Source organism: Salarias fasciatus, chromosome 18, assembly GCF_902148845.1.
Source record: "Salarias fasciatus chromosome 18, fSalaFa1.1, whole genome shotgun sequence".
Lineage (NCBI taxonomy): Eukaryota > Metazoa > Chordata > Actinopteri > Blenniiformes > Blenniidae > Salarias > Salarias fasciatus.
Window position 1 is genome coordinate 28,971,651 of NC_043762.1, and position 14,465 is coordinate 28,986,115.

The following is a 14,465-nucleotide window of genomic DNA, read 5'->3' on the forward strand; positions in this document are numbered from 1 at the left end:
TTTGATCAGGTTTCATAGATAAATACAGTTGTGTGTCATCTGCATAACAATGAAAATTGATATCGTGACTTCTAATTATGTTCCCTAAAGGAAGCATATACAGCAGAAATAAAATTGGCCCGAGCACGGACCCTTGAGGAACCCCATAACTGACCTGGGAGCACGGTGAGGACTGTTGGTTAACGTGAACAAATTGGTACCTATTAGATAAATAGGATTTGAACCAGCAGAGGGCTTTTCCTCTGGTGCCAACCTCACATTCTAACCTCTGCAGGAGAATATTGTGGTCAATTGTATCAAAAGCTGCACTGAGGTCTAAGAGAACCAGGATTGAGGCGAGACCTGCGTCAGCCGCCAATAGCAAGTCATTAGTGACTTTAACTAACACAGTCTCAGTGCTGTGATAAGCTCTATATCCTGACTGAAATTTCTCAAATAAACTGTTGTCCTGTAGGTGGCGGCAAAGCTGTTTAACCACGACTTTTTCCAGGACTTTTGAAATAAAAGGCAGATTTGATATCGGTCTGTAGTTGGCTAGAATATCAGGATCAAGATTAGAGTGGACTGCCTTGGTTCCGAGACTTACTCAATGGTGGAGATTTCACTCAAACAGGACTTTTTCGACCTGCTTTCAGTTGGAAGTGTCCCAGCCATCCAACTTTGTCAACATGGTCAACCACAGACGTTGTGTGCTCCAGATGTCCTCAATGTCTTCCAATCCATGTGGTGTCCAAGGTCATATCCACGACCATGGCTTACTACTTCAAGTCAAACGTGTCCACGCTGTCGTGTGCTTTTTCCACAGGTGTTTCCGTAGTGTAGTGGTCATCATGTTCATCTCACACATGAAAGGTCCCCTGGTCGAAACAGGGCGGAAACATCCAGGTGTGCCTAAACGCCACCTGCGTTTTCGGTTGATGGCCTTTGACTCTAATCTGTGGGGCTTTGAAGGAGGCTGTCAGCTGAGACACTCCTGCTTCCTAATGGCCAGCCCTTGCGGACATTGAGGCGCAGTGTGAATTTCACAATGGAATGTCGCGCTTGATATGATGGACTGGAATTGATGATGTCTGCTGTTCATGCTGTAGAGCCAGAAGACATCTACCAAAGATGAGCCATGAGTTATAGCAGCACAAACCCCTTTCACTCGCAACTCGATGAACTTCATGCCACCCCTGAACTCCCAGCATGCAATGCAGCAACCAAAACACAAATGGCGAACCCCTGGGTGGCTACAATATGGAATAATTCCAGTTCATCAAAAATACAAAGAGGACAACAAATGCTTTAGTGATTTTATTCAACGATTTGAAAAACAAAAGATTATAGCTGCTGATTACTTCATTTTGTCACAATTCTCACCAGCATAAATTAACTCAACTCATACAACTTTAGACTTGGTTTATACACTGGCAAGTACCTCATGATTCTGAATGTAAACATAAAGCAGAATAATAATCCCCGAAAATACCACAGCAACATTTATTGCACAGTCGTCACTGTCAAAAGCAGTAAGAAAGAAAATATGACAAATATTCTTTGGTTAGTTCATAAATTTGGTGCTTCTGCCTCTACTACATGTTTAGTGCAGCATTTCAGTGCTCTTCCTCTCACTACAGGCAGCATTTAAGAGTCATCACCTCTGATACAAGGTCAGTGCAACATTCCATGTCATTATTACCTCCGCCAAAGAGGTTATATAGTCACGTCAGTTTGTAGGTTTGTTGATTGGTTGGTTGGTCTGTTAGCACCATTATGGAAAAAGTAATGGACGGATTGCAATGAAACTTTGTGGAAAGGTGGGTCTTGGGCTAACTTACAATCCATTAAATTTTGGTGATGATCCGGATCACTGTCTGGATCCAGGAATTTTTTTGAAGGATTCTTTGTCATTGAGAGATAGGACAGTCTTTGACATGGTTGGGCATAACTCAACAATAAATGACAAGGGAGCCTAGCAAAAAAATTACAGTCTAAGTTCTTCAATGACTCTAAGAGATATCAGCTGCTGGTCCAGATCAGGAAGTGTTCCGGATACCAGGATCCAGAACAGACAAAAACAGGGGGATTCCAGAGTGTCAGTTACTGTGAGGAAACACATTGAGATATGAACATGCAACAAACATCTTTCTCCCAGACATTGTTTGTGTTGGGGAGAAATAAAATGTTTTTTTGTATATCTGGTGTTCTTATTGTTGTTGGTGACTGATTTGAGCTGTGGCGGAGGTCTGCACTCTCTGAGTGCCACATTCTAGCTTTAACATGGAATGTTCTACAGGTGAATCCCAGAGAACCAGGTTCTCATTTTCAACAGTGCCTTTTAGTCCGGTTTGGTACGGACTGACGGGTTGAGAATGATGTCGTCCAGGGACCGGAGGCTGTGATGGGACTGTTTCATGCCATGTATGTGGACAGATAAATAAAAATGAACCAGTGAGTGGTTCTCCACATGGACAGTGAAGGCCAGTTTAATGAGGAGTGCAGTGTACAGTGAGGTGCGAGGCGTTCAAAACCAGTTAAGAATCTCAAGGCACCATGATATGCAGCGGCCACATGATGGAGGGAGTGAGCAGGGGCATTCATATGAACAACAACACCGCAAACCAGGAGCGGCAAAAAAGTAGCTCCAACAATGCATTTCCCGCTCAATGAAAAGAAAAACAGGCTGTATTTTTGAAGAAAAACCCCAGATTCAGCTGCATTTAAGCATTTGTCATTGATTGACTGATTGATTGATTGATTGATTGGTGTGTAAAGTACAGAGGATCACTCTTTCCAGGAGAGAATGTAGACCAGGCCGTATCCATCACCACAGACCAGCTCAGTGGGTTTTGCTGGATTTACTTCCAAAACCAGAACCGGTCCTTTACACACAAACATGCCCACCTAAAGGAAGAATTCACACACAGGGTAATGTTATTTTTGGGGTATTTACCTTTATGAAACTTGAGTAGAAAATAGTTTAATTTGATTTGATTTGTTGATTCAGAGGTAACTGAATTCCTGTTCATTTACTTCACTTCCTTAATCTGCAATTGCACACATTTCACTGCATGTTGCACCTCTGGACAATAACAGCTCTCTTGTTGCACGACCGTGATGAAGTACCTGTTTCTTGGAGCTGCGGTCCCACAGCTTCACTGTGCGGTCGAGGGAAGCTGAGATGATGGTGGTGTCAGTCAGTCTCAGCTGAGTGATCCTGTCACTGTGAACCTGACAATTGAAGAAACATCCCCATCAATAAACATCATTTACTGTATAACCATTTCTTCTCTGTGAGGTTTTGCTGGAAGATCTGAATTTATGGAAGTAATCTGAACAAAAATAAAACCTACTGGGCTGTCACATGTCAGGATCTGTCAGTGCAAATCTAAATTTTGGAGTTTGAGGCATTCTTGCTACATATGCAAATTGCCTCTGCAGTACGATTCCACATTGAAATGACCACTGACGATTTTACATAGTTACTCACAGAACTTGTTGCAGCACAGTCAGATGAAATACTGTACTCACAGTGCTTTTAGGTTAGGGCATGTTTGAAATAGAGAAGCCCATTAATGTCTGTTTAACTTTATCTGATGAAAAGGAATCATCACAAGAAGATGTTTGTGGACATTATAAGAATCAGCGTAGAAACTACCCGATGTTATCCAATAAAAATTTAAGATGCACTGAACACATTCTAGAAAAGATAAAACAATGAAAACCTTGTCTTGATTTGAAAATGATTTCTGTGAACAAGCAACAGATAACATCTGTTGAGCTTTGAAGCTGAATCACTCTTCTCTTACCAGTTTTTTGTTGCTCCACGAGAAAAGCTCAGGAGGCAGATTAAACCACATGTTGCCCTCCATGTCACCGCACACCACAAATTCTGACAGAAAAAGAAGAAAAAACATACTAAGCATCATGTATTTAAGTGACGAACAAATTATTTGTTGATAAATCGAATGAACAAAAGTTACAAATGTAACTAGAATTCAATGAATCCCTGATGACCGCAAGAAGGCGTTCCCTTCGTGCATGCACAGTTCTAGTGTGCACACCAACAGCATCACCTGTGACCCCTGAGTGACCCTGGAGAGATCTTAATTTCTGGTGTCACCACAGGTTCAGTCCTTACTAGGGGTGTAGCAATACATGTATTTGTATTGAACCGTTTCGGTTCGGTTCGGTACAGGACTGTGCACGGGTGAGTTCACGGGCCAAAGTTTTTTTTTTTTTTTTCCCCCGGCTCACGGGCCGGATGGTGCGTGTGTTTACGTTCTGCCGCTAGCATGTGCAGCTACACCTGCAGCCATGATTGCTACTGCTAGCAGCTTCGTCCATGCCTCACATGTCCGCGTGGCGCATTGGTCCTGGTAATGTCATGAATTTCTGTCCACGGACGTCCGCGCGCAGGACAGATTTTGTGACCGCGTTGCGCGTATGCGCACGTCGCGCCGGTACACACATGCGCCAGAGCGCCACAGCAAACAAACCATGACAGACGCTAACTTTGAAAAGTGAGTCTGTGAAGCGAACAGGCTGCAACTCTGTCTGAAGAAACTCAGAGAAAAGCTGGAGGACGGAGAGAGCAGACTCTGTCAGGAGGAGGAGAAGGTCTGTCACAGAAGAGAAGCAGTATACCGCGGCTGTCGGGGGGCTCACTTATTGGGGGGGATGCGCGTGCCTCGGAGGGAATATGTCTGCTTTAAGTGACGCTTAAGGCATAGCGCCCCCACGCTTCAATGGTGAGGACAAGTACTGCATGCAGGTCGGCATCTTTATTAAAGTGAAATCGTGATGCTCAAATCATCCATTAAAATTGGCCTAATTCTGCATATAATCCATGATTATGATCATACAAAATCAAGAATAATAAATTAAAGGAAATACATGGGGGAAACAGCATTTTTCCAATATTTAGGGCCCCCCCCAAAATTTCACAAATCATGTTTTCAGGGGGGCTCATGTCTCATCAAGGGGGGCTGAGACCCCCCTGGCCCCCCCATAATTCGCACCCTGATTGAAAAGTATCTAATCGCTCGGACGCCGCCCCGAGATTCAGAAACAGAAAACAAAGGCTAAATAAACTGTGATACTAAATGATAACGTACTGACAATGTATGTGCCTCATTTCCTATAAATAATCTGAAATAAAGGAGCAGATAAACAGTCTAGAGAGCCGGAAAAGCTTCTGGAGGATGTGTGGATCAGTGCGCCTGCATGGAACGTACACAGCTGAGCCCAAATGTAGCAGGAGAGAAGAGCGTTGGCATCGGTGATGTGCCGCAAAGCAGACACAGACACGCGGACATGGGAAGCATGGACAACAACAAGAACATTTAGGTTTTGCATTTTGTTCCCTACTGTATCAAAACCGAACCGAACCGTGACCTCAGAACCGAGGTACGTATCGAACCGAGATTTTTGTGTATCGTTACACCCCTAGTCCTTACAGAACCTTCTTGCATGATCATGAGGATTTTGCTATTTCATTCCTACTGACCGCCAGAAGGCGGTGCTGAAATCACGGAATGACTTATCCCAGCGCAGTCATGAGGAATTCCAGAAAAACCGACCTCACTGAGAAGCCTCTGCAGAGCCAAGGACCACGCCCACTGGGGTGGAGTGAGACATTTACCCTGTCACCCTTCTTCTAAACCTGGAAAGGTGCCAGGCGTCGTCCAGGAGGCACTGGCATATATTTCATCCAGGGGTACTCCCCTCAAGGTGGGTCTGGATGTGGACACCACCTTGGTGGAGAGGCACACCTGGTAGCAGAGGCGGCTCATCGCCTGGTGAGACGGGCGAATAGTGTCCACAACCCAGTGGGATAAGTGCTGCTTGGAGAGAGCACAGCCTCCATTAGGGCCTCTATTGCAGACAGAAAGCTGTTTGGACATATACATGCCTGTGGTAGCATCAGTGTTACATTTCAGAGCTCTGACTGGGCACAAGATCAAAAGAAAAGTTCTGCCCTGCCTCCAGGACTGCTCGATGGAGGGTCAAATCGAGCGAGCCTTATAGGTTGGTTAAAATTTAAACCCGACAGCACCTTCGGCCGCCACACTCCGGAGAGCTCTGTCAGATGCCTCCTTCAAGGAGGACTGCAGAAGACACACGTGGTGCCGTGCTTGGACCAGCAAAGACATCATCCGCCTGAGCTGTTTTGATACCAGAGCCTGTAGAGCCGTGCCGCTAAAGGTCATGGCAGAGGAGTTGACGCTGTCCTCTTGCAGGGAAGCAGAGAGGGGAAACATGAAGTGAGCCAAGGAGTTCCCAAAATGCCCAGATTTCTGCACCGGTGTTACAGGCTCCTGTAGGAGGTCGTCAGTTATCCGACCCTGGAGTCGAGGGGACTTAATGATAATGCATTGGTTTTATATAGCGCTTTTCAGGACACTCAAAGACGCTTTACATTGCATTATTCATTCTCTCCATACTGGGTGGTGGTAAGCTACTACTGTAGCCACAGCTGCCCTGGGGCAGACTGACGGAAGCGAGGCTGCCAGACTGCACCATCGGCCCCTCCGACCACCACCAACCATTCACTCTCACAACTTTCATACTAGGCAAGGTGGGTGAAGTGTCTTGCCCAAGGACACAACGACAGTTTTACGCCTGCGGGAGCCGGGATCGAACCGCCAACCTTCCGGTTATGAGATGACCTGCTCTACCAACTGAGCGACTGTCGCCCCCGACTTCACAGCTGATGGAAGAGTCCCCTTTGGAGACACAATGAGGGATGCTGTGGCCTATGGCTCAACCTTGGGCATGCATTCCAGGCCGGCTTCAGCTGCACCATGCATGGCCACCAGTGCTCGGCTGTCGACTAAAACTCTGAAGGAACCGTGCTATCCCTCCAGTAAGAATGCAGCTTCCTGAAGAAGTCCTCTGGGGGAGGGACAGCAAATGCAGAGGGGTACTGGGACTGCCTGCACTGGAAGAAGGCAAGAAGGTGTGTCTGCCATCGCAGCCTTGGAGGGCAAACTTCGCTGCTCCGACCAACACAGTCGTAAGGCTACCAGCAATGAAGTATGATGCCATATCGGCAAGACCCATTATCTTCAAAACTGTAGTTTACTGTCGCCGGCGACACTCAAGAAGAAAAGAGGAACCGAACCTGTGGTGACACCAGAACGTATTACCTTTCAGGGGTCACCCAGGGGTCACAGGCTGGTATGAATACAACAACTGTACATGCGCAAAGAGAACATTTCACGCTTTCAGCACCGACTTCTGGCAGTCAGTAGGAATGAAATAGAATTTCCAAAGATCCTTTTTTCAGTCTTACGTGGAACTGAATGGATTTTTTCCCCCGAAGTTTTTTGTTTCTTGAGAACAAATAGTTGAGAAATTAAATTGAAGTAAATAGTAAATACCTCTGTCCTTTGTTAGAGCAGTTATGAGGCTCCCCCCCTTCTTCAGCTCCTTCTGCTCCTCCTCATCTTCTTCCTCCTCATCCTCTTCGTTCCACTTCTCCTGGTTCTCCTGCTCCTCCTCATTCTCCTCCTGGTTCTGCTCATCATCATTCTTTTGGCTCTGCTTCTCCTCATTCTTCTTCTGTTCCTGATGTCCTGTCATGTTCTGCTTCTTCTCATCTTCCTCCTGATGCTCCAGCTCCTCCTCCTCCTTCTCTTCCTGACTCTCCACCTTTTCATTCTTCTCATTTTCTTGCAGTTGTGAGAGCTTCTCCTCCTCATCCTCCATGTTTTCATCTTTCTGATCTTCCTCTGCTTTCTTTACCTTCTCTTCCTCCAACTTTTCTTCCTCCTCCTCCTTCTCATCAGTCTTCTCTTCCTCCTCATCACCTTCCTGCTCCTCCTCTTCCTCATCCTCCTTCACACACCTATCAGCCTCCTTCAGAGTGATTGAGCTGAATCCTGAACTGTGTCTTCCTTTGGAGCCCATGTTGAACTGCAAGAGAGGACAAAGTCATGTTTCTCTAAAAACAGCCGTTAGTTTTGATTTGGAGATTCAGAAAAGATGCTCCTAAAGAAAAGTAGAACAAAGCAGAATTTTTCAGTGTGTGAAGCTTCAACTATATGAAGGAGCCTGTGATTGCAAGTCTAATTGAAGCTGATGTGTCTTATTGGGAAACTTGTAAAACAGGAATACATTCCCCCGAGACAGTGGAGATTATTGAACTATTTAGTTGAGGTTGACCAACAACATTAAGGTGTTACAGTCAAAGTAAAACTCACCAAGAAGCCGATGGTAACATTTCCGTCTTCTTCACCGAGCAGCCACGCACTATTGCTGTCTTTACGGATTACAGCATGGATACGAAAAGTGAAGCGCCAGCTTAAAATGAAAAAACACACACAGAGGTGTTTTCCTGAACGATGCAAATTCTTGAATGTACCATTATTACACATATACAAAGACATTTAATTAACAACGTGTGCTGTTGTAAATGTTTGCTGCATTCAACAATTCTAAAAATGGTTTACTCTGAATTTCCACTTCAAAAACTCAAGCTCTCTGGAATGCATAATTCCCCTTTTAAACCTCATCATGTCACTGCTGTATCCCATTGAACTGGTTATATAAAGTAATTTGACAATCCATGGCCAGTGTTTCAAAACAAAATTAAAATGTTTTCATTCTCACACAAAAAAAATCTGTTTCAGAAGCTAAAAGGTTGTGATTAGGTTACAATATCACTAAAGCATGAGCTTTTAATGATTTCCATTCTGCTGCTTTGGGGTTTTCTTGAATATAAACTCACTCTGTGATCACATGATCCCGTCTGTCGCTCATGTCAAGTGAGACCTCGGATAACCATCCACAGGAGGACACCCCCAGCAGTACTGAGCAGTAGAAGAGGTGCTGCACTTCCTCTTTCGCTTTGTAGGAGGTCACCTTCACCAGGCTGCAAGGAACAAACACAGAACAAGCAAACTCTCACCCAGTTTAACACGGACGCAAGATCTAATTATTAAACTTTTTCAGCAAGCAGCACCATGTTGGTTCTGCATTGAAGTAAAGCTCAAAGTTGTGCATTATGTCTGCAATACACAACTGCCTGCAATGTGTATTTAAGACTGTAATTATTTTCAGGACAAAAAGATTGATTTTGACTTCATGTGAGACAGGTTGAGGCATCTAGTTTGTGACTGAATGCTTGTACAGAAGTCCCAGGGTTCACCGTCATTAGTTGTATATATATATCAGCACAAAGCTCCAGTGGGGAACATTTTTTTTTTTTTTCAGTTTTTGAATTATTTTGAGGTGAAAATGGGTGTAGGATAAGGGGATAAGGATTACACCTGGAATATCCTGTCACAGGAGAAAGAACAAGAATGGAAGGGTCATTTTAGGATTCTGAGTTACACTTCTGGTGGTAGTTGCAGGGACAGTATATGAGAGCAATGTTTAAACATTTTCAAGAATGGCGAAAATAATTGAGGATCCAGGACGACGTAAAGTTGTGCCCCATTGCGACTTAGTTTTGGACTTTTGTGGAAACAAAATTCAGTGATGTGGGTTCAACAGTCTTGCTAAAATGGACATTATGGAAACTGCAAATACAGTAGTATTTGGTGAAATTAGATAGCCTTCTGTAATACAGAGAGTACACTGAACTATCTGGACTCAGGTCACATCTGAACATAAATCAAGGCTGTGATTTTTAGGTAAAGAAAGGTTTTAGAGTAAGATTAGATTGACCACAAAGAAGAGAGATGTCAGAACTCTGATATTTACCTGGCCTTGTTGTGTTCTTCATTCCACATCATCTGCCAAACATCAACCTGCAGCGATGTCTTGTTGCTAATAGCTAGCTGGTCTTTGGGCATGAAGCAGGCTGCTGTGATGGGGGAGTCGGACACCTGACACAAACATTCATCTGGTTCACTTCAACATGAAAACATATGTCTACATCGATAACCTTTCTCGTGGAAATACTCACCTGTTTGTGGGTAATAATGGCGTGGTGACGCCACACCTCCACCAAACCGGACTCATAACCAGCAACAAACATTTCACCGTTTTCAGAGTAGCTCATAACTGCAACCGAGTTCTTCTGGTCCTTGGGATAGTCTGTCCAGAAAGGGGATAATATGGTTTTAAAAATGAGTCTGACATGACAAAAGACAGCTGAAGAGGAAACTGTGCTCATCTGGCTGTGCTGCAACTGAACAATGTGCATCTGCATATCTACACTTGTGAGACTTTTATTCAGATTGAAAAACTAGATGGAAGCTGAAGTTAAAGGGGCTGTATCATGCAAAATTCACTTTTTGTATGTTTTAACCTTGTTATATAGTTATGTACTCACCAAAAACACCCCCAAAGCGTTTTTTTCCTTCGTGCCTGCGTGTTTGAGCTTTCCTCATGTTTGTGCTGCTCAGAGAGGCAGCCCCTCCCGCACCCGTGAAAACGCTCTGTTTTCCCACGTTCACGTCACACGGTGAAGATGGCTCCCCTGAGCCCCCCTCCCGCAGGCCCTCGGCAATCAGCGTTGCTGCTTTTTGTCACTCCGATTACGGAGATAAAGTTTAACCATCGTCTGAAAGCAACAATCAAGCAAAAGCAGGAGTCTGAAGAGTCTGCGCTTGGTGAGTTTCTAACAGGAAAAGAAGTTTTCGCGTGTAGAGAAGCTAGAGCTAAAGAGCTAAAGCTAGCTAGCGTATTTGTTTTGAAGCGCTGATTGGTTGAAGTACGCTGTCAGTCAAAGTCCACAGGGGGAGAGGCGGGATTTCAGTGAAACAGAGCGTTTTCTCTTCCAGGTTTCAGAATTAGCCCCAGAAAATCTTTTATTTCACACAAAATTACTTTTCCTTAGCGCCAAAAATAAACTATTACCATGTTAGAGCCATTTCTAGGGTTTGGACTAGCTAAAAAAGCATGATACAGCCCCTTTAAGTTCTGTAACTGTCTGCTTTTCATCATCTTAAAAATTTTATTGTGTGTGTGTCATTTCTGTCATCCTTTTATTTCAAGTCTATTTTCCCCCATTGTAATGTTCTCACATCCTCCGGTCCCCCTTTAAAAAAGGGGAACCACCACCCCAGTCTGCCAATCCAGAGGCACTGTCCCTGACCGCCACGCGATGTTGCATAGACGTGTCAACCAAGACAGTCCCTGAACATCCGGAGACTTAAAGCTGGGGTTGGCGATCTTGGAAAACTAGCATGTAGCACGAATGTAGCATCTCCCCAAGGCTCCGCCCAGCTCCCACCCCATTGGAGGAGCTCCGTTGGGAGCGGAGACGCGGAGACGTGCGCGCGGTGCGCGCAGCGCTTCCGCGTCCAGTGCGTTCCTGGCGTAACCTGTCCTCAGCGCTTCGTTTCTTCGTTTTTCTTTATTTGGACTACTCCAAGTTATGGCGCACTTCTCCGCCATTCTGCAACGACGCTCCGTCCTTCTACGCGCGCACTGAACCAGCACGCCATTGACATGTACGCGCAGGGGGCAGGTCGAACGGCGAAGGGATTTGATTGGTTTAAAAAAAGGTGTCCCGTCAAGACGATTGGTTGCTGTTTTCCCCGTTTTACTCCTGCTGTAGATAGCGGATATTTTCCAAACTACTTTAAGAACACGCCATGAATTGCTTCCTATCGGGTCATAAAGATCATTTTAACCAGTATTTAAAAAAATGTATCTCATTCAAATCGCCAACCCTAGCTTTAAGGTACTCAGGGCCAATCTCATCCACCCCCGGTGCCTTGCCACCGAGGAGCTTACCGACCACCTCGGTGACTTCAGCTTGGGTGATGGACGAGTCCACCTCTGAGACCTCAGTCCACCTCTGAGACCTCAGCCTCTGCTTCCTCCACGGAAGACGTGGCGACGGGATTGAGGAGGTACTCGAAGTATTCCTTCCACCGTCCAACAATATCCCCAGTTGAGGTCAGCAGCTCCTCCTCCACTGTAAACAGTGTTAGTAGAGACCTGCTTTCCCCTCCTGAGGCGCCGGACGGTTTGCCAGAATTTCTTTGAGGCTGACCAATAGTCCTTCTCCATGGCCTCCTGAACTCCTCCCAGATCCGAGTTTTTGCCTCCACAACCGCTCGAGCTGCAGTTCGCTTGGCCTGCCGGTACCTGTCAGCTGCTTCCGGAGTCCCATGAGCCAACAAGGCTCGATAGGACTCCTTTTTCACCTTGACAGCAGCCCTGACTTCCGGTGTCCATCACCGGGTTCAGGGGTTACCGCCACGACAGGCACCTGTTGAAGTTGAAGTTCCCCAGTAGAACAATGGAGTCCCCAGTCACCCCTCCCAGAGACTCTAAGAAGGCCGGGTACTCAGCACCGCTGTTCAGCCCGTAAGCCGAGACAACAGTGAGGCACCTATTCCCGACCCGAAGGCGCAGAGATGCGACCCTCTCGTTCACTAGGGAAAACTCCAACACATGGCGGCTGAGCTGTGGGCCTATAAGCAAACCCACACCAGTCCACCGCCTCTCACCACGGGCAATGCCAGTGAAGGGGAGAGTCCAGCCCTTCTCGAGAGGTTGGGTTCCAGAGCCCTGGCTGTGTTGAGGTGAGCTCGACTATACCTAGCCGGTACCTCTCCAGGGTTTCCGCCAGACCTTTTCAGTCCGGGTGCCCCGCCCGCGCTAAATTGTGCAGCGCCCGGACAACGGAGAGGAGAAAAAAAAAACAAAACTCTCCGACAGTCGAACACCGGCAGCGTTAGGCGTTAGCAGTGACACCACACGCCCCCACCCCCCCCCACCGGCCAAACTTTTCTCCTTCAGAAAACACTGCTCCCAACCACCCTCAAAAGGTCAGGCTCCTTTCCCCCCCAACGAGGATGTGCTCCAACTATAGGGGAATCACACTCCTCAGCCTCCCTGGGAAAGTCTACTCCAGGATACTGGAGAGGAGGATTCGACCGATAGTCAAACCTCGGATTCAGGAGGAACAATGCGGTTTTCGTCCTGGTCGCCGAACACTGGACCAGCTCTAGACCCTACATAGGGTGCTCAAGGGTTCTTGGGAGTGCGCCTGACCAGTTCACATGTGTTTTGTGGACTTGGAAAAGGCGTTTGACCGCGTCTCTCGTGGTGTCTTGTGGGGGGTGCTTCAGGAATATGGAGTCCGGGGCCCCTTGTTAAGGGCCGTTTGGTCTCTGTATGACTGGAGTAGGAGTCTGGTCCACTTTGCCGGCAGTAAGTCGGGCCTGTTCCCGGTGCATATTGGACTCTGGCAGGGCTGCCCTTTGTCACCGGTTCTGTTCGTCATTTTTATGGACAGAATTTCTAGGTGCAGCCAGGGGCCGGAGGGGGTCCGGTTCAGGGACCACAGGATTTCATCTTTGCTTTTTGCCAATAATGTTATCCTGTTAAATTTATCATACCTGGACCTGCAGCATGCACTGGGGAGGTTCACAGCCATATGTGAAGCGACAGGGATGAGGACCAGCACCTCCAAATCTGAGGCCATGGTCCTCGACCAGAAGAAGGTAGTTTGCCCTTTCCAGGTTGGTGGAGAGACTGCGGCTGTGGTGATGCAGTCGTTGTATCGGTCCATTGTGGTGAAGAAGGAGCTGAGCCGAAAGGCGAAGCTCTGGATTTACTGGTCAATCTACGTTCCCACCCTCATCTATGGTCATGAGCTTTGGGTCATGACTGAAAGGACAAGATCCCGGATACAAGCGGCTGAAATGATCTTCCTCCGTCGGGTGGCTGGGCTCCCTTAGAGACAGGGGGAGGAGCTCAGTCACCAGGGAGGAGCTCGGAGTGCGCCGCAGCCGCATCGTGATTAAAAAAAAAAAAAAAAAAAAAAAAAAAAAAGAGGCTTTTGGCCGAGTTGGTAAGCAGCTTACAGTCAAGTTGGCACCGACCAACTCGGCCACTTGAGAGCCCCCCCCCCCCCCCCCCCCCCCCCCCCCCCCCCCGCGAGGCCGACTTGGCTTTGATGCCGACTTGACTGTATCCCAGAGGCGGTGCCGAGTTGGCCAGGGCCGACTTGGATTGGTGCCGACCTGACTGTATCCCCCGGACAAGCGGTAGAAAATGGATGGAAGGATGAATGTAATGTTCTCCTCACCAGTCAGCATGAAAATAGTCATGAACTGACTCCAAGTCGTTGAACTGTGCAGCCCGAGCAGGACGAGAAGCATTTAATCCTGCTCATGATTAAACATAACTACACATGCTTGGAGCTCTGTTCTTTCAGTTTAAATAATCACTTAGTGTACCTTTTAAAATGTAGTTTTTCCACTCTTATCTTGAATTTTCACTTTGGTTTTTCATCCTTTTTGCCTTATCTCTATTCAATCTACTTGTCAGCCACTAAAAAAGATCCCAACCTGCACGGGAAGTGTCACATGAACACAGTTTGGATGATCAGCTGATCTGTACCTCGACCCGATGCCCACATGCGAACTGAGCGATCTTCAGACACTGTGATGATTTCGTTGAATTCCTCCCTCAGAACAAAACCTTGAACGGCTCCACTGTGACCATGGAGGGTGGCGATGTGCTCCACCTGGTCAGAAACACAGACAAAATACTGCAAATGTGAAGAT

General features: G+C 46.6%; 1 protein-coding gene, 1 long non-coding RNA gene and 1 other non-coding gene across 4 annotated transcripts in view; 2 read left to right on the forward strand and 1 right to left on the reverse strand.

The window, feature by feature from the left end:
* The first annotated feature begins 807 nt into the window (after positions 1-807).
* On the forward strand, positions 808-880 carry trnav-cac (transfer RNA valine (anticodon CAC)). The gene has a single exon. It is a non-coding gene; the product is annotated as a tRNA-Val (tRNA).
* Positions 881-2,111: 1,231 nt separating this feature from the next.
* LOC115404927 (telomerase protein component 1-like) overlaps positions 2,112-14,465 on the reverse strand; it is a 59,997-nt gene continuing 47,643 nt past the window's right edge. For both annotated transcript variants that reach the window (XM_030114285.1, XM_030114284.1), the window contains exons 48-56: positions 14,299-14,425; positions 9,899-10,029; positions 9,694-9,818; positions 8,717-8,860; positions 8,190-8,289; positions 7,368-7,902; positions 3,792-3,874; positions 3,109-3,213; positions 2,112-2,886 (exon numbers count right to left, since the gene is read on the reverse strand). In XM_030114285.1, the coding sequence (XP_029970145.1) occupies positions 2,767-2,886; positions 3,109-3,213; positions 3,792-3,874; positions 7,368-7,902; positions 8,190-8,289; positions 8,717-8,860; positions 9,694-9,818; positions 9,899-10,029; positions 14,299-14,425 (1,470 nt within the window). In that variant the 3' untranslated portion in view covers positions 2,112-2,766. The remainder of the gene's footprint in view (positions 2,887-3,108; positions 3,214-3,791; positions 3,875-7,367; positions 7,903-8,189; positions 8,290-8,716; positions 8,861-9,693; positions 9,819-9,898; positions 10,030-14,298; positions 14,426-14,465) is intronic.
* LOC115404930 (uncharacterized) lies at positions 3,075-14,371 on the forward strand. The gene is made up of 3 exons (XR_003933390.1): positions 3,075-3,085; positions 13,218-13,225; positions 14,288-14,371. It is a non-coding gene; the product is annotated as an uncharacterized LOC115404930 (long non-coding RNA).